Source organism: Pseudopodoces humilis, chromosome 8 (genome assembly GCF_049639895.1).
Source record: "Pseudopodoces humilis isolate 2021_Gansu_Grassland_sample_001 chromosome 8, ASM4963989v1, whole genome shotgun sequence".
Classification (NCBI taxonomy): domain Eukaryota; kingdom Metazoa; phylum Chordata; class Aves; order Passeriformes; family Paridae; genus Pseudopodoces; species Pseudopodoces humilis.
In genome coordinates this window covers 15,825,855-15,843,935 of record NC_142207.1, presented here as the reverse complement: position 1 = coordinate 15,843,935, position 18,081 = coordinate 15,825,855, and the positions used below count along the sequence as shown (strand labels likewise).

Here is an 18,081-nt window from a genome sequence, read left to right as displayed (position 1 = left end):
ATCGGTCTCCATTCCAGCACCCCTGGAAGCCCGGCGCTCTGGGCCCCGCTTCACCCCCGCCCAGCCCTTGGCTTTGCACGCCAGACTCCGAAAGGCTCTTTACTGTGTGGCCGAGGCCTCAGCAGCGTTTGGCACATTTACAAAAGAGACTTAAAAGGGGGATGGCAGCACAACGCTGCGGGAAGGGGGTGCCTGGCAGAAACATGCAGTTCCTGGGGCAGCGGGGCCAGCTGGGCTGGGCTGGGGGGGTTCCCAAAGCAGAGGGAAAGCTCCCCGGTCCAGTCTCACCACCATCCTGCCTGCCTGGCCATGGGGAAATCCTGGCTCACTCCGTAATAAGTTAATACAAATCACAGCAAGAGAAATATATACAAGGCGTGAGCCTCTGCCTGCAGCAGTGCTCTGGGCAGGGGCTCCTGCCCTGCCCTGCCCCAGGGTCCCCTGGCCACTATAAAAATCCAGTCGCCAGCAAAACAGCGACGGTCTCTGATGCTGCAGGGGTCCCCGCATCCCTGAGGCAGCCCAGCCTTTGCCCAAAGGCTGGAGCCAGTGTCCTGTCTCCCATCAAAACATTTTGTGGGGGATGCACCCTGCCAGCGCAGCTCCTGCTGGACAGGCACCAATTGCCAGCATCACCTTGGGAACCATCTGGCCGTGGCAGTCTCTGCCCCAGGACCACCCCGGTCCAGCTTGGAAAAAGGAGTGGCGAGCCGCTCTGGGGTGTAGGGAGGATGGCTAGGGCAGGAGGATCTTCCGAGAAGGCAGGTTTTGGGAAGCGCTGCCTGGGAGCTGCTCTTGGGACAGGGTGGGACAGGGCACACATGCTCAGGGGATTCCCTGCTGGGAAAAGGGCCATGGAACCTGCTCTTTGAGGAAAGGACATAGGGGACAGGCACTTGGGGAGTTGCTGGGGGTGCAGTGGGGTGGGGGCAGGCATGGGGAGCTGCTCTTGGGAAGGGGTGGGGACTCAAATATGGGGAAATGTTAGGATGCAGGATGAGCGTGCCCGGGCCATAGGGTAATGCACAGCAGTGGGGGTTCAGGGACCCACCACTCCAGCAGAGCCACTCGCACTGCATGTCCATGGGTTCTGGTCCTTGGGCTGAGTCCCTGCCAAAGGGCTTCCCCAGCACCTTTGGGCCCCACAGGCAGCTGGGGCTTCCCCAGACAAGTCCAATGTGTCTCCAAGAAGGGTCTCCATCTGCAGCCCCAAGCCACATGTGGCCACTTGAGGCCAAGGACAAAGCCCTGCCTGTCTCAGGGGTTCTGTCAGAGCAGGCTGGGGTGCTGGTGTTGCTCGAGGTCACTGGGTTGGCTTATACCCTCACAGCAGGGCCAGAGCCCGTGGTGAGTGGCACGGTGGAGCTGCAGTCATAGTCCAGGTCCACCACAGCATGGGAGCTGGCGATGAGGCTGTTCAGCGATGGTCCTGTCTGCCGCTCTCGGAAACTCTGGATGTAGCTCTGTGAGAGAGGGGGAACAGAAAGTGAGGGGGCCCTGCCCCTGGACCACTCCACCCCACCCTAAATGCTGCTGCAGCCCCTCCCTGGCCCCCCTCAAAAACAGCCCAGTGGAATCCCCAGAATTTGGGCCATCCAGTGGCTGGCCACAGCAGGGAGCACAGGCTTATCCCTCCCCTGGGCATTTTGCACCTTGCCTACTGCTTGTTTCTACTATGCCCACAAAGCTCTTGGCTAGCAGTTCTCATTTGCTTGCAAAGGCTGAAGTGCTCCATGGTCTTAACGGCCCAGCTTAGCCCTTCTTGAGTTGCTCAATCCCTGGGACACCCCAGTATCATCCCTCAAGCAGCTCTGATGTTAGCTGGTGCCTGGCCACCTCTCCATGCCCCAGCCCACCCACTCGGAGAAGGAATGGCTGTGGAGACTGGGGGAAGATCTCTACCCTGGCTGCGGGACTCACGGGGGAGAGCACGTCCCCATCAAAGCGGCGCACAGGGTTGGGCTTGCGGCGGTAAGCAGGCTCGGGGGGGTGGGCTTTGTGCTGGTGGGGTGGTGGGTGGTGGGGTCTCCGCTTCTTCTTCTTCTCCTTTCGGTCTTCTCGTTGTTTGATTCGCATCAGCTGCACGCGGCGCTGCTGCCGGCTGATGATCACTGTGGAGCAAAGCGCCCTGTGAGCACTGGGGAGCACATCCAAACGATCCCTGCAGCCAAACCAGCACCAACTTTGTGCAACCAGGCCTCCCTTGGGTGGTGTGACGCCACAGACTCCTGAACCCCATATCTGTCCTTGTGAACCAGGTGCTGGAAACATCCACCCCAGTCCCCTGGTTCCCAGCTCCTACACTCACCCTGTGCCATGCCCATCTGCCCCACTCCCCACACACCTTCTGTATGGGAGTAGCCCTCGGCTGTGACCTTCCACTGGACCAGGACACCCAGTGTGGTGAGGAGCGGCCAGATGCCCAGGATGACCCAGCTGTACCAGCACACGGGGCGAGCAGGAGCCACCTTGATGCGCTCATAGATGTACTGCACCAGGAGGAAGAGCTCGATGAAGTAGTCAACAGTGACGGTCATGATGGCGCTGCCGAAGACGGCGGTGGAGAGCGTGGTGAAGAAGCGCTGCCACTGCAGGGTGAGGACAGCAAAGAGCATCCCCACACCCAAGAGCAGTGCGATGGGGATCCACACTGTTGGTGGGTGGTAGAATTGCTCCATCACCACCAGTGTGGCTACCGCCAGCAGCAGCCCCAGGAGCAGCCCCACCATGAAGAGGCCAACGCTGCGCACCAGCATGGTGACCAGCCCACACAAGACTCCGATGCCCAACCCAATGCCCACTGAGGCCTCCACGCTCAGCTGTGTGTCCAGCACCCGCTCCTTGTAGCACAGCATGAAGATGATGATAGAGCCAAACATCAACCCCGTCAAGAACATGACCGCCTTGAAGCAGCGGTAGCCTGTGGAGAGACCACCATAGTCAGGGAGTGGATGACCAGAATCCCCCAGCTCCCCTCTGCCCTCTTCCCCACTTGCCCCACCAGCAGTCAGGCTGGCCTGGCTCACCGAAGAAGCAATAGATGATGCCAAAAAGGCAGCACATGGCGCACACCACTGAGGGCACCACCTGGTAGCGACGCTCAATTTCCTGCTGGCAGCTGTGCCCCCACTCCTGGCCTGGCTCGTGCGGCAGCAGCTTGAACCGCAGCGTCTGCACAGTTGCAGTCATGGCTCTGGGGACTCCTGGGAGAGGTATCAAAATCTCCACTCCTGCCTCATAGGTCGCCGGCAGAACTGTGTCCCGGCACCCGCCCCACCTGGTGGGAGAGAGACAAGGAGTATGGAGGAACTGGTGGCACGTGCCCAGCAGCATGAGCCACCACTCAGCACCCAGACACCAGAAATCCTGCTCTGTCCCCCCACTACGTGGGTAGGAAGAGAAGGAATGGGGGAGCCTCATCAGTGGCGGTGCAGACTGTCGCCCAATGTGTGGCTGTCCCCAGAGAGCCTACCTGTACCCCCAGCAGCTTTGTGTCACTTAATAATTTGTCTGTGGTTTCAATTTTCCTACCCGTGCCTCTCCAGCACCCTTTCCCTGCTTGTTTAACAGGAGACTTCCACAACTTGGTATTTTCTGACTGTGAAGTAATTATGCTCAGTAATTAAGTCACCCCTCAGTCTTCTATTTTTATAGGCTAAACAGATTGAGCTCTTTAAGCTTGTACTCCAAGGCATTTTCTCCAATCCTCTAATCATATTTCTGGCTATTTTTCATCTCTGCTCCAGCTCCCACTGTCCTTGTAAAAACAAATTGGGCCTTCACACTAGATCCAGCCCTCCCATGCCAATCCATGGGGCTGGAAGGGCACCAGCTGTAGCTGGCACTGCCCCTTACCCAAGGGCTCACCCGTAATGCTGCGGTTGTGCCAGGATGCTGAGCAAACAGCTACCGGGCCCCCCGCAGCGCCTACACAGACGGAGGGGTCATAATCCCCTGCAAAGACTGATCCAGCTTCAGTTTAAACCTAATTACAGCATCCGTCTGCCTGCTCCCACCTGGAGCCAGTTCCATCACCCCTTCACTGCCCTAGTCCCTTTACAGGCTCAGTTGGTTTAGAATGGGTTTATTGTCACAAATTGTCCCCAGGCCAGCCTCACTCCTTCCAAGTGCCAAGTTTATGCGGCCAGTTCAGGACAGCTCACAAAAACGGCGCTCTGGGAAGGAGCTGGGAAGAGGGCAAAGGCTGCAGTCATGGCTTCCTGTTGCCCAGCACTTTGCTGCTGCCCAGATGGCCTCCACTGGCATCTCATCCCTTGCCGACAACCTCCTTCCTCCCTTTGACTGGGGAAGGCAACACCAGTCAGGGCAAATCCCCGTGGGGAAGCCGAGCACAGAGCCTAATCCCAAGGAAGCAGGCGGGTAGGGAGCGGGCAGCCAAGCGCTGGGCCCCTGCTCCAGCCCCCGGGGGGACGCTAAGCAGGATTGGACTTTACCCGCAGAGCCCAGGAGCGACGCTCCGGCCCTGGTGGGGATGGGCGACGGTGAGTGGAGTGAGAGCAGGGCTCTGCCGGCCCAGGGGACCGGGGATGCGGCACGGCACGGCTGGCAGGCCGGTGCGGGGATGGCATGGGAAGGCATGGGATGCAGAGGCACCGGGCAGGCTGCGGGCAGCGGTGCGGGCGGCTCGCGGCGCCCATTGGCGCGGGCACTGTTGCTAGGGGAGCCCAGCGCCTGCTCATTGGCGCCGGGACTTCCCCTCCTGCTGCCGCCCGCCCCGGGCCCCGCGAACCCCCCTTCCCTCCCCGCAGGCCACAGCGCGGCGGGGGCCGGGGGCAGCGCCCGGGGCAGAGCCCCGCCGTGGCGCCCCCATCGCCGCCCCCGGCCGGGCCCCGCTGCCCCCGCCGGGCTGCCGGGCCCCGGGCCGCCGGGGCGGGCGCGGCGTTGCCGAGCGACGGCCGCAAAGGCCGCCGGGGCGCGGGGCCGCTCCGCCCCTCTCTTTGTTCGGGATGGGGGTCCCGGGGGCGCTAGGCCGGGCCCCCTCACGCCCATCCTAGGCTCCGCGCTCGTTCCGCCGGACGACGGAAGGATAGGGAGCCAGGTGCCCCAGCCCTTCCCCCGAGGGGTCCGGAGCGTCACCCGCCTGCCGGATCCCCTCGTGCTGCCCACCCTCTGCCGCTCCGCCCGCTCCCACCTGCGCTCCCGGCGCGGCAGCGGCGGCGGCCCCGCGGCGCCCGGCGCTCCCGGCGCTCCCGGCGCCCCCGGCCGCGGACCCCGCGCATGGTGGCGGCGCGCCCGCCGCGCGGTGCTGAGCGGACAGCTCCGCTGACGTCACCGCGCCGTCACCGCGCGCCGAGGGCGGGGCCTCGGGGGGCGGGGCTGAGGTGGGGTAAATTGGGGGTGCATTGGGGTACACATTGGGGTGTAAATTGTACAGTGTACAGCACCGGGGTGCCATGTCCCGTGCCATGGCGTGACGGAGCCCAAGGCTGTGTGCGCAGTGTGGCACAGCACAACCCGGGCTGGGCCATGTGTGCCATGTGCTCAATGTGCAGCAGCTGCGAGGGCTGCAAGCCCCTTGGCACAGTGTGCAGGGACAGAGCAGTACAGGTGCAGGGGTGTGGATGTGGGAGCTGCAGGATAAGCTTGTGTCAGGTGGGACCTGACAGTGGCCCTGGCAAGGGGCTGTGCCAGGGCCACGGAGACTGGAGTGCCTGCATTCAAGAGGAGGAAAATGCACGTCAGGGGCATCTAGAGCAGCTGCCCACCTGTCCCCCATGAGCGGATGGGAGCATGGCAAGCAGGTGGGGTGCTCCACAGAGACAGAGCTCTCTGGAGCTGGCACGTCCTGGCTGTAGTGCCTAGGGACCCCCGGGAAATCCTGGCACACAGAAGACGCTTGGCAGCAGCTGCTGTTCCCCCTGGCAGCCCCTTCCCAAGCCCATGCCAACACTAGGGAGACAAAAGCGGGAGCTGCAGCTGGCAGGGGGCTGAGAAGGGGCTGCTGGAGGAACGGCACTGCTGCCTTCCTGCTGCTTCCCTACAGAATTTTCCAAGGCCGCCAGGCATGGGGGCCCTGGACTCAGCCACTGCCAGGCAAGCCCTGGGGAGGTGTGTGCTCTGCCCTCAGCTTCCGTGTGTGTTTCCTGAGCTAAGAGTCTGCACACTTCATTACTTTTTCTGATCTGCACCTCTGAGTATAAGTTCAGATCAACAGGGTCATTTCAGAATGAAACCTCTCATCACTCACATAAAATGATCTGGGTTTGTATAAGCTGGCTAAAAGTTAAATATTCCAACCCATAAAGGAAATGAAATACATCTACTTCTAATGCATTTCACTATGTACAGAAACAGGATACTTTGGTATTTTTTATCATCATGGCTGTTTTTTCACCTTTGTGCATGGAAAATCTCTGTTCCTTTCTTAGCTCTGCACCTTTTTCCTTCTGGTATCTCCTCATCCCATTGCTTTCTCTCTGATTCTAGTTTTTATGTTCTTCATTAAACTGCCATCCACGTGACCGCTTTTGCCTATTGCTTGTCTTGGTCTATTCAAGAGTAAAAAGGCCTATGAAAAGCAGCCAGGCTCGGATGATGGTCTAGTATCTCAGGGGGGTGGGATGCTGCCAACCACTTTCTGATGAAAACAGGCTGCTTTGTTTTAGAAAATGAAAGAGATCCTGGAGCTGAGTGGGTCCCCATGTGCCCTCATTGCCCTGCAGTGCTCTGTGGCTGCTGGTGCTCCCCAGGGCAATCGGGCTGTTTCATGGGGAGGGTGGAATGGACTCCCTGCCCCGAGTAAATCCAGAGGCACTTGAGAGTCCCAGCAGATGCAAGGCTGTGGAAGTGAAGCCATGGGCTGGGAAAGGGTGGAAAGGCCAGGTCCTCCTTCTTGTCCTTATTCAGCAATGCCTGAAACTGAGTGGCCATGTAGGGCTTCTTGTCTCGCAGCTTCTGGTTTGGATCATTCCTGTGCTGGAAGCTCCGTTTGTGCAGCAAACTCTGCCCTGACACGGTTCCTTCAGCTTAGTCTGTCGCAGGGGCTCTTTCTGGCGGCCGGTTCAATGTCGGATCTATGCTTCAAAACAGCTCAGAGTGGGATGGTGACCCGACCCCAGCTGGAGGAGCTTCCTTTGCTCCCATTTGAAACACATGATAAAGGTCCCTGGTGCTGGGATCTCCTGATGTCTGCCTGCCCTCCTCCTGGCCCGGTACGGCTTGATTCCGTGCATCCAAAAATCTTGCAGCCACCGCTAGCTCTCCTGGTACGCCTGCTCCCCAGGCACCTGGCGTGCCCAGCTGCCTCCTGCAGCCCGCAGCCCACACCGTGCTGCTCTGACCTCAAACACTCAGCCCCACTCTTCCTCCCGAGGACTCAGCCACCACCCACACCGAGGGGACGACCCTCGGGCAGCGGTTTGGGGAACGTGGCGGTTCAAGCCCATCATTAATCGACCAGTGCCGTAGTTTGGGCTGTCCCGAGGAGGGGACACACGGCTCAGCGGAGGTCCCCGTGTGGGGGGCACAAAAGGCCGGGAAAATGCGCCCTAAAGCCCTCTGAGGTGCCGGTCCCCGGCGGATGAGCTTTCCGCATAGACTATGTGAGCCGGGAGCCGGGGCCTAAGGTGCTGCCTTGCCACCCCACAGCCGGCGCTGGTGCGGGGTGCGGGGTGCCGGGTGCGTGGTGGCGGACGCGGGGTGCCGGGTGCGGGTTGCGGAGTGCCCGGTGCGGGGTGCCCGGTACGAGGTGCCGGTTGCGGAGTGCGGGGTGGCCGGTGCGGGGTGCGGGGCAGGCCCGCCGCGCCGTCCCCGGCCCGGCCGCTGCCCCGTGGGCTCCCGGCAACCTGACCCCGCCCCCACGCCTGCCCCGCCCCTATTGGCCGCCCCGCCCCGTGACGCATCGGTGGCAGCGCGGGCCATTGGTCGGGCCGGGTGACGCGCGGCAGGGCGGGGCCCGCGGGTGACACGTCGGACGGCGGCGCCGCCAGCGGCAGCGGCAGCCGGCCCCGGTCGCGGTCCCGTCCCGGCCATGCGGCTGTCGCTGGTGTTGTCGGTGCTGCGGCCCGCCGGGCCCGTCGTCATCGGCGTCTCGCTGGGCTTCACCCTCAGCCTGCTCAGCGTCACTTGGGTGGAGGAGCCTTGCGGGCCGCCGCCGCGCCCCGCCACCCACCCGCACCCCGACGGCGGCCCCGCGCCGCCCCCCGGCCCCGCCAACGGCAACGCGGCGCGCAGGCCCAACGCCGTGCCCGCTGCGCTGGGCGCTGACAACTGGGAGCCCCGCGTCGTGCCCTACCGCCCACCCAGCCCCGGCAGGGCCGCCAAGAAGGCCGTCAGGTGCGGGGGGGCCGGGCCGGGCTGGGGGACTTGGGCCGCCGCTCACCAGGGTTTATCTGGGGGTAGCTGCGGGCGAGCTTCAGGTACCTGCCTTGTCGGGGCTGGGGGGCCTTACAGAAGGCTTAGCGGTATTTTTTGCTTTCCATTTAGCCACCTAGGGCTGCCGACGGGTTTTTCTCACTGAGAATGCCTTTCCCAGCTGCTTCCTGTCCTCCCCTGTGCCCGACTTCACCGTGCTCTCAGCGAAGAGCCTCCTGCCCATGCCGGTGCCCCGGTGCGAAGGTTGCCTGCTGCAGCACGTGCTGCCGGGCACCCTGCGACGGTCCCCTCCTGTCTGCGCAGGGACCCCTCCCGTGGTGGCATGTCCCCACCCAGTGCTGCGAACGCCAGCCTGCTCCGGAGTCGGCTGCAGCCCCATCCCAGCGTCCCCTGGATGTCAGGGAATAGGCAGTGAAAGGGCCTCCTTGTCCTGGCGAGGTGGTGGGCGGATGAAGGGGGCTGAATGGGGCCACTGTGTACCAGGCGGTGGTTGGGGGACGTGATGGGGGGGGTCGCTTCCTGCTACTGCACCAGACTGGGAGAATTAAACCTGAAAGTCATTGTGAGTGCGACAGCTGGGGGCCGTGGTGGGGAGGGGGACATAACCAGCCCTCTTGCTGGCTTCAGCAAGCTGTGTGAGACTTGGCTTCCCCAGTGAGGGCAGCACGGGCTCTCCTGCCTGCCTGCTCTAGAGTAGTATGACTGGCAGGGGTAGCAGGAAGGTGCTTCCCATTTCAGACCTGGCTGCGGCTGGCCTCATGGTTGGGGTGTCTGGTGGGTCACATCTTTGCTAGAGTTGGGTTGTGCAGCCCTGTTTCCTGCTTTTAGCTGTGCTCAGCCTTTTGAGAGCATTTGTTTTGAGCTGGACTGGCCAGCTTATGGGAAGGTAGGGTCTCCTTTGGTCTCAAGTTGACAGGGGTCCTCATTAAAATGCTCTGCAGTGCCTTTGACACAGGTGTAGTAGTAGCTGGTGACTAGAGTAGCGGGGTGATGTGTTTTGTGCGTGGCTGAAGAGGCTGAACTGCCCGGGAGCAGTTCCTGCAGAGGAGCTGAGGTCGGTGCCATTAGTTACAACAGGGAGGGTGCAGGCTGGGGTGGGTTGCAGTGCCCTAGAGACCATACATTGTCTTCTTGCAGGACCCGGTACATCAGCACAGAGCTGGGGATGCGGCAGCGGCTCTTCGTGGGTGTGCTGACTTCCAAGAGCACCCTGAACACACTGGGGGTGGCTGTCAACCGCACGCTGGCCCATCGCCTGGAGCGCCTGGTGTACTTCACGGGCACACGGGGCCGCAAGGTGCCCCACGGCATGACGGTGGTGACACACAGTGACGAGAGGCCCATCTGGAACATGTACCAGACCGTCAGGTACCTTCTGGACCACTACGTGAACGATTTTGACTGGTTCTTCCTGGTGCAGGATGATACCTACACGGAGGCGCACCGCATCAGCCGCCTGGTTGCCCACCTCAGCATTGACACCCACCTCTACCTGGGTCGTCCTGAGGAGTTCATCGGTGGGGACACTGAGGGACGTTACTGCTATGGAGGGTTTGGCTACTTGCTGTCCCGCAGCCTCCTCCTGCTCCTGCAGCAGCACCTGGAGAGCTGTCGCAATGACATCCTCAGTGCCCGGCCTGATGAGTGGCTGGGCCGCTGCATCATTGACTACACAGGTGTCAGCTGTGCTGAGGAACATGAGGTAGGTCCTGCAGCAGAGATGGCTGGATCCTAGCCCAGTGTTTTCCCTCCTCCCTGTGGGCTCTCTCAACCCTGGGAGGACTAGCTGTTGCACCCTGACATCCTTTGAGCTTGCTGTGCTGGCATCTGGTGGTGTGGGAGTACAGGTTGGGGCTGGCTGTGACCTATCTCTCCTGGCTGGCACAGGGTCTGCATTACCACTATTTTGAGCTGGGGAAGAACGCAGACCCTGAACGGGAGACCGACCTCCGTTTCCAGACCGCCTTCACTGTCCACCCTGTGCTGGATCCCCTCCAGATGTACCGCCTGCACAAGTACTTTGCACAGGTGGAGCTTGAGAGAACCTATCAGGAGATCCAGCAGCTCCAGGTGAGACCAGGCTTGGCTGGGAGGTATCGGTTCTGTTTATCAATCCCGGTGGGCTTTCTGGTTTCTCTGTGGGATTCTCACCTGATCCTGTTGTTGGACAGCATCAGCTGAGCTCATGTGGCTACAGAGGCAGTGGTGCTGTCTGGAAAGCAGCTTTGGACCTAGGTGGGTCCTGGAGATGATGAGGTGGTTCAGGGTGATGAAGCCAGAAGGGTGGAGAGGTCTGTCACAAAGGCTGGATAGGGTGGGGGAGAAAACCTGAGGTGCTGAACAGGAGTCTGGTTGAGGGCAGAGTTGTTCTGGCACTGCTTTTAGAGCCCGCTCTGGCTAATCTCTGCGTATCAGAAATCAGCTTGAGTGCTGGCAGAGCTGGAAGACCTGCTTGTGCCTGCCCCATCTCTTGTCTTGCAGATGGAGATCCAGAACGCCAGCAGCCTGTCTGCAGATGGGGACCACGTCGCCACATGGCCCATTGGCATCCCACCCCCATTCCAGCCCAAAACTCGCTTTGAGGTGCTGCGCTGGGACTACTTCACAGAGGAGCAGGTCTACGCCTGTGTGGATGGCTCCCCCAAGTGTGAGCTGCATGGTGCGGATCTGGCGGACGTGGCCGATGTGGTGGCCACGGCCATGGAGGAGCTGAACCGCAAGTACCAGCCAGTGCTCCACGTTCGCAAGCAGCAGCTGGTGAATGGGTACCGGCGCTTCGACCCCACGCGCGGCATGGAGTACACGCTGGACCTTCAGGTGGAGGTGGTCACCCAGAAGGGGCACAGCCGCTCCGTCACTAAGCGAGTGCACCTGGTGCGGCCCCTCAGCGAGGTGGAGATCATCCCCATGCCCTATGTGACAGAGGCCAGTCGCATCAATGTCATCCTGCCGTTGACGGCTCATGACCGGGACTACGCTGCTCGCTTTCTGGAGGCTTATGCGGCAGCCGCTTTTGAGAGCAGTGAGAATGCAGTGCTCACCTTCCTCTTCATCTATGACCCCTTTGAGGCCCAGCAGGTCACTCAGAATGACATCTTTGCCTCTGTGAAGTCCCAGATCACCGAGTATGAGCGCAAATATGCAGAGGTAAAGATCCCGTGGATCAGTGTTAAGACAGATGCACCCTCCCAAATCAAGGTCATGGACATTATCTCCAAGAAGCATCCTGTGGACACGCTTTTCTTTGTAGCTGGCGTGGGGACAGAGGTCACCGTTGACTTCCTTAACCGCTGCCGGATGAACACCATAAACAACTGGCAGGTTTTCTTCCCCATCCACTTCCAGGGCTACAATCCAGCCATTGCTTACCACAACCAGGTGCCACCCACAACACTGGACCTGCTGAGGGACATGGGGCGCTTTGACCGTGACATCTTCCATGAAGCCTGCTTCTACAACGCCGACTACATGGCAGCACGCACCCGCATGGCAGGGGACGTGCAGGAGAATGAGGACATCCTGGAGACCCTGGACATCTACGACATGTTCATCAAGTACTCCAACCTCCATGTCTTCCGGGCTGTGGAGCCTGCCCTGCTGCAGCGCTACCGGCACCAGGCGTGCAACCCCCGGCTCAGTGAGGACATCTACCACCGCTGTGTGCAGAGCAGCCTGGAGGGTGTAGGCTCTCGCTCCCAGTTGGCCATGGTCCTTTTTGAGCAGGAGCAGGGGAACAGCACCTGAACCCTGGATGGTGGAGGGGCTGGCCCTGCCATGTTATGCCTGCCTGCCCAACTCCACTTCTTCGGCCCAAATCTGTCTTCCTTCTGCAGTGTCTGCAGAGATTGCTGGTGTCCAAGCTCGTGACTTGCCCCACTGGGGCTCCCCAGGCCGGGGTCTGCCAGCCCAGGGTGTCTGGGTCTTTCTCGAGCAGCCATGGCTGTGCAGACCCCGGGCAGGATGGGGTGAGAGTCACTGAGCTGCAGGCTGGAATGCCTGGCTCCTCATCCAAAGGTGGTGGCTGCTGTCCTCATCCCTCTGTCCTGACCCTGCTGCTGGGCACTGTGGAGATGAGCTGCCCTGTCTCTTGCTGTCCCCCCTTAACTGGAGGAATGTAGACCCAAAGTCTCCCCTCTGCAGGGCCGTGACTGCCACAGGACCTGGAGTGATCCCTTGTAGTTTCCCCAGTGTCCTGGGACAGGACTGTGCCCGTTGCTCCTTTGGAGCATTGGCCTGGTTGTACAGGGAGGAACATCCCTGTGCCTGCCACAAGCTTGGACAGTGGAATGGGGCACATCCCATCCCAAAAGAGCAATAAGGATGTTGGTTTTGGCATTTTGCCACTTGGCAATGAGCTGGAGTGCTCCTGGCTGGTTGGAGTGTGAAGAACTTGGGCCCCTGGGGCTGGTGGGTGTAGGGGGTGCCAGAGGGGATCCTGCTGATTTCACGTACCATGAGCTGCTCCCCATGGGAACCATGACCCAGGCCGCTTTGGCCTTCGCAGTATTGATAGGACGTCGGAGGTCACAGCCCTCAGACGAGAGCCTCCTGACAGAGGTGGGATCCCTCCCCACTGTGGGGCTGCCCTCAGGGTCAAGGGACATTGTGCCTGACACTGATGGGCATGGCAGAGGGCTTGGCTGTGCATCTCCTAAGGAGAAAGTGACTGAGGAGCCGCTCTCTGCTCCTGGTTTGTATTTAATAGGGGGAAAGGAGGGGGGATGGGGGGTGCATTTACACTAATAAAATGGAGAGAAATACTGGTGAGTCTGGCTGATTCTCTCTTGAAGCAACTATGGGTGTTCTGCTGGGGGTCTCTGTGGTGGTAGGTGCTGGGTGCTTATATAAGTTCTGTCTGCACCTGTCTGGACAGATTCCTTACAGAAGTGCTTCTTTCCCCAAGCACTTGCAACATCCTTTACCTGAGCAGGGAGATGCCTGCTTCTTCTTGAGGAGGCTGAGGGAGCCCATTTCCTTATGCACAGGCTGGCAGATGTTGTGCCAAGCAGACACTTGGAAATACCTGCTTGAACCCCTGTGGCTTGCAGCAGGAGTCCTGCACTTCCTCTGATGTTCACAGTCTCTGGAGCTGTCCTGCTGTGGCTGCCTGCTGCCATCACTGATGGTATGGCAGGATGCTGAGCTCCCTGACATGGGAAATCTGGTGCAACGGGCTGAGTGCTGTGCCTTTCCTGTTGCTGCGAACTTGTGGTCCCACTGACCAGTCCTCCTCAGACCTATCTATGGGTGGAAAAACACCAGTGAAGGGCTGGTGCAGCTGTGTGTTCTCACACGTCTGCTCTCTCTGTAACAGCCTTTGTGGTCTGTATATGAGTAACAGGGGACTCCTGGCCCATGCCAGAGCAGAGGCTGGCTGCTCAGGTGAGGTGAGCTCTGCAGTCCAGGATCTGGGATCAGCTCTGAAGGCAACTCCCAAGCCAGAAGCACTGTGTTCAATCACTGGTGTTGGATCTACTCTCCTGCATTGCTCTCACTCTTTTTTGAGCTGTTTTACATCTCAGGGCTTCTCAGCACTTGTGTTTTCCATTTCTTAGTTGGGTAGAGCACTGTGGTCCTGTCCTGGACTGTTTCATCACCTACAGCTCCTATTTACATTATGAGGCGTGAGGACTGTGACCCCTGCCCATGCTGCCTGCTCCAGGCATGATTTTCGTGACTCCATGTGTCCTTCCCACCAGCCCTTTACTCATCATGTTTTATTGTGTCTCATGAAATACATGTATCAAAGAGACACCCCCAAGAAAATTAACTGAACCTACTCTCTATTACTTATCAAGGCTGCTAGTGCTCAGCAAAACTCATGGAGAGCCCCTGGGTTCTGTGGTGTGCCTTTTCCAAGGATACCTCATTCATCTCTTCCTGTTCCAGTCTGTATCCATGGTGTAGGAGTGTATATGTTTAAATATAATTTTATTATATTTCAGACAGTAACTGCTAGCTTGTTCTGAGTACTTCTATTTTTGATCTTCCCTAAGCATATCCTTAATTCCCTTCAAGTGTAAATCTGGGGCAGAGGGAGCGAGGCAAATGCAGGTGTGTTACAGATACAGTTATCCTCTGAAAAGCGGACCAAGTAGTAAGATGTGATTAGGCATTAGAAGAGTATCCAAATGGTAATAAAGCAGCTTCAAATCAAGTTGGCTGTGAAAAAAAAAAAACCAGAATTGTCATTTAATTATCATGAGACGGTCTGGATAAAGTTGCTCTTGGCTCACCACTGTTTACCCAGACCGAGTTAGAGGTATTTGCATACTTAACACTCTGTGCTATCAATACCAGCAGAGGCTTCCTGCTCTCACATATGTATGAGCAAATGACAGTACTTTTGGCACTCCCAGCATGCTTACTGCTCCCTTTTCAAGGGAGCTGGCAGAGTTTGAAGTTGTTTTAGTGTTTGCCACGCTATTTGCAGCATCAAAACATGATGAAACCCCAAAGAAGGATATGCAAAACTTTAGGCAGGGGGTTGGTGACACAAGCAAGGTGAGTGCTGGCTGTGAAGTGAGTGCCATCTGTGCTCCCAGGGATGTGGCAGAGACCTGTGACAATAGGGACATGGGCACAGGTGCACTCTGCCCCTCTCCTGCCCTCATTGGGCTGGCAGGTACAGGCAGGGTGCCAGACTGGGACAGTGACACCTTTGCAAGGGGCAGGAGTGACAGCTCTGGTTGCTGATGTGGGTGGCTGAGAAAACAGAGATGTTCTGTGATCCCTCTTAAGTACTTTCATACAATTTGTGGATTTTTGCACTTATCCAGTTGTGGAGCCAGGGCAGTGAAAGGTCAGTTTTACAAACGAGGCAGGAGAAAATTTGTCTCTTGTGTTGTAGGCTTCTGCTTCCCTTGTGGAAATTTTCTAAGTGTTGCTGGCTCACCACAGCAATCAGGAGAGACAGAGCAACTTCCTCTTGGAAAGCTTTTCAGAAGAGAGAGTGAAGGGGTGGTTCAGAGCACTCTGAAGCACAAGAGGGAATGTCTGAATACACTGGGCCTGGGTAGGCACCTGCCTTCCCTCTTGCCTCCTCTCTTATTTCTGCACTGTGGCAAGGAAACAGACTCAAACAGGAAAATCCAAGCTACTGCCGTTCTCCCCCGCCCCCGCCCCCTGCCCTGTAGTTAGTTTTCTTGTGTATGAAAACACAACACTGAGCCTGTGAGCAGGGAAGGCAAAACCTACTTCTCTAGCACTGCTTGGGTCACTTCAGGCTGTGCTAAGCTCTGTGGCAAAGCTACTTGTGCCCCAGCAATATTAATCAGTTTGATGGCTGACCTTTGGGAGGATATGGGAATTGCAGCTGTGCCAGGAAAGAGCAGGAGGGTGAGAGAAAATGCAATGCCCTTTCTTCCCTGTGCTTTCTTTGGGAAGGGACCAGTGGTGCTTGTCCTGCAGGAGCAGCTCCTGACCACAGGCCAGGACCCAGCTCCAGCAAACATTTCCTCCTGTCTCTAAGTGAAGGCAGAAGAAGCTGGTCTGCTTGAAGAGGAGCCGACAGGGAGGTGCCAAGCTGTGCCTGCATCCAAATGCCTTGGATGTCCAACAAACTGCTTAGCCCCTCTGGAGTGTGTGAGGGGCTTTGGTTAGGGCTTTTTCTGTACAAGCTCAGGGAAATCAGAGCATTCCAATGAAGAAGGAAAGCTGTAGGTACAGGCAGAGCTGCTGTTAGTGTGTGCCTGCCTGCAGGGGTTTCCTTCCATGGGGTGTCAGCATATCTGGCTGTGCCCAGGGATGTCCCCTCTGGGTCCACACCACCCCAGCATTGGCAGAATGCAAGACCCTGAAGCTCTGGTACTGGGGGAAGATGCAGGCAGGCTGCTTGGACTTCTATTTTAATTGCCTCCTTGGTTTTTCCAGCCTCCTTGCCCACTGTCAGGGGCTGAGTGCTGGAAAGTGCATGCTGTGTGTCCCTTGCCTGGCCCAACTGATTGGCACCACCAGTCCATTTTTCCAGCAAGGGAGTCATAGGCAAATGATCAAAGAGCAAAGCAGTGAGCTTGGCATTTGCACGTCATATAGACATGCTGAGAGTCACTCCTTTCTCCAGGTGTTGCCTGTCATCATCAGCATCTCCAGGCAGGAGATGCTTGGGGAGGAGGTGACAGAAGTGAGGCCACATGTCCCATTGCATTTCAGGGCTTACTTCCAAACCCTCTGCTCCCAAGCTGGATGGTTTTTGGTTTTTTTTCTTTTGAAAGGCAGTTTTTCTATGAGAACAGCTGTAATTACTGTTCATGGCAGTGGAGGCATGTTGGATAGCGCCCAGAGGAGATGCCTGCTCCATAGATGGAAGAGATCCTTGCTGCCTGCTCCATCCAGGTGCCTACTCCCTGCTGCCACTCCTGCTGTGTCTTCTGGGGTTGTCACCTCTATGGCGACAGAAGCTGTTGCCAGCACAGCCAGTCCTGCTGCGAGCAGGTATTTGGAATTTGTCCAGAGCACTGTGCTCATTAAAATTAAGGGCCTGTTCCACTGTAGTGGATCCCCTTCTAATTATGCCCCAGCTATTTCATGTGGTTCATTACAAGTGTTTCAAGCAGTGCTGTGCTGGGTGAGCCCCAGGTGGCAGCATCTCCATCTCTGGGGATGACCAAGCCCCTTGTGGCCCTTGAATAGGCACAGCAGGAGAGGGGGCACCCAGGAGCCACAGCATTGGGGTTTGTGGTTGACCCTGGGGCACTAAACCTGGGTTGTCCCACTGGTCCTCCTCAGCCCAGTGCCATCTGTGCTGGGACATGAGGCATGTCACAGGCAGGGGATGGTGCTGGGTTCATGTCATCTGCCTGTCCTGTTTGCAGAAGTGGGAGACCCTACAGGAGCTGTCACTTCCAGATAGCACCTGCAAGTTATCAAATTAAAGAATAGAGGTGCCGAGAGTAACAGAGAAAAATATACGTCAAATCTTCATTAGGTCATCACTACAGGGCTCCTGGGAATGATCCTGAGGCTGCTTTGTTGGCATAAAAGTCAGGATGGGCCATGCATGAAGCTCAGCCTTTCCTTCTGCCATGCTTCACTCATGTGCATAGTGCTGGAGGAGCTGGAGGACACCCTGAGGAAGGACCTCATGGGCTCACCACACAATCTTGCTCTTTGCTGAGCTCCTGTGACACATCTTCACTGTAGAGCAGGAGGTACCATGAGCTCCCAGTTACTGTCTTGGTGCTGATGAAATGATGGGGCGTCCTGGAGGGGCAAATGGGTCAGAATCTGGTGGCAGGGACAGTCTCATTCCAAAGGGATCCAATCCTCTTGTTGGTAACAAGATGTGGAGGATGTAGCTATTTCCCTGCTTTTCCCTTTAGCACCCAAGCTCAGTGCTCTTCTCACTGGGCATGGTGTGAGCTGTGGGACGTGGCCCTGTGTCCCAGCTAGCTCGGGCGTTTTCAGCCTTCACTGGTTTAGAGGGAAATCTGTGGTGCCTGGTGCTGGCAGCCTTCACCAAGAGGTCAGCTTCTGTTTCCTACTGTGTGCCCTTTGTGCTGCAGGGTAGCTGAGGCAGATGGAGAAAGTTCTGAAGAAGGCAGGAACTGGAGGAGCACCTCTGCCAGTGAAAGCCCCAGCAGGGCCCCCCTTCCCCTCCACCCATCCTCTGTCCTCCCCTGTTTGAGTTTCACCCTGCAGCCCTCGTATATGAGCACAGGGCTGTAAAGTGTTCCCTGTGCCCCACCACCACCTCTCCTCTGGGGTGGTGTCTCACCCATCTCTGCCCCATCAGCCCTCGCAGGCATC

The 18,081-nt window shown here is 58.2% G+C and overlaps 2 protein-coding genes across 3 annotated transcripts; one reads left to right on the top strand and one right to left on the bottom strand.

Moving 5' to 3' along the window:
• Window positions 1–86: 86 nt before the first annotated feature.
• On the bottom strand, window positions 87–5,181 carry TMEM198 (transmembrane protein 198). Of its 2 annotated transcripts, none has more exons than XM_014249252.2 (5): window positions 5,153–5,181; window positions 3,027–3,277; window positions 2,345–2,920; window positions 1,903–2,111; window positions 87–1,463 (listed from the first exon to the last, which is right to left on the bottom strand). In XM_014249252.2, exons 2-5 carry the CDS (start codon window positions 3,187–3,189, stop codon window positions 1,317–1,319), a joined length of 1,095 nt encoding a protein of 364 aa, XP_014104727.1. In that variant the 5' UTR covers window positions 3,190–3,277; window positions 5,153–5,181; the 3' UTR covers window positions 87–1,316. The 2 variants fall into 2 exon arrangements, with proteins under 2 accessions (XP_014104727.1, XP_005519783.1); XM_005519726.3 differs by having other exon boundaries at window positions 1,921–2,111; window positions 5,153–5,177.
• Window positions 5,182–7,965: 2,784 nt separating this feature from the next.
• Window positions 7,966–13,089, top strand: CHPF (chondroitin polymerizing factor). Its single transcript, XM_005519725.3, has 4 exons — window positions 7,966–8,295; window positions 9,472–10,036; window positions 10,222–10,404; window positions 10,816–13,089. The coding sequence occupies exons 1-4, from the start codon at window positions 7,991–7,993 to the stop codon at window positions 12,076–12,078; spliced, it is 2,316 nt and encodes a 771-aa protein (XP_005519782.1). The 5' UTR covers window positions 7,966–7,990; the 3' UTR covers window positions 12,079–13,089.
• The last annotated feature ends 4,992 nt before the right edge of the window (window positions 13,090–18,081 follow it).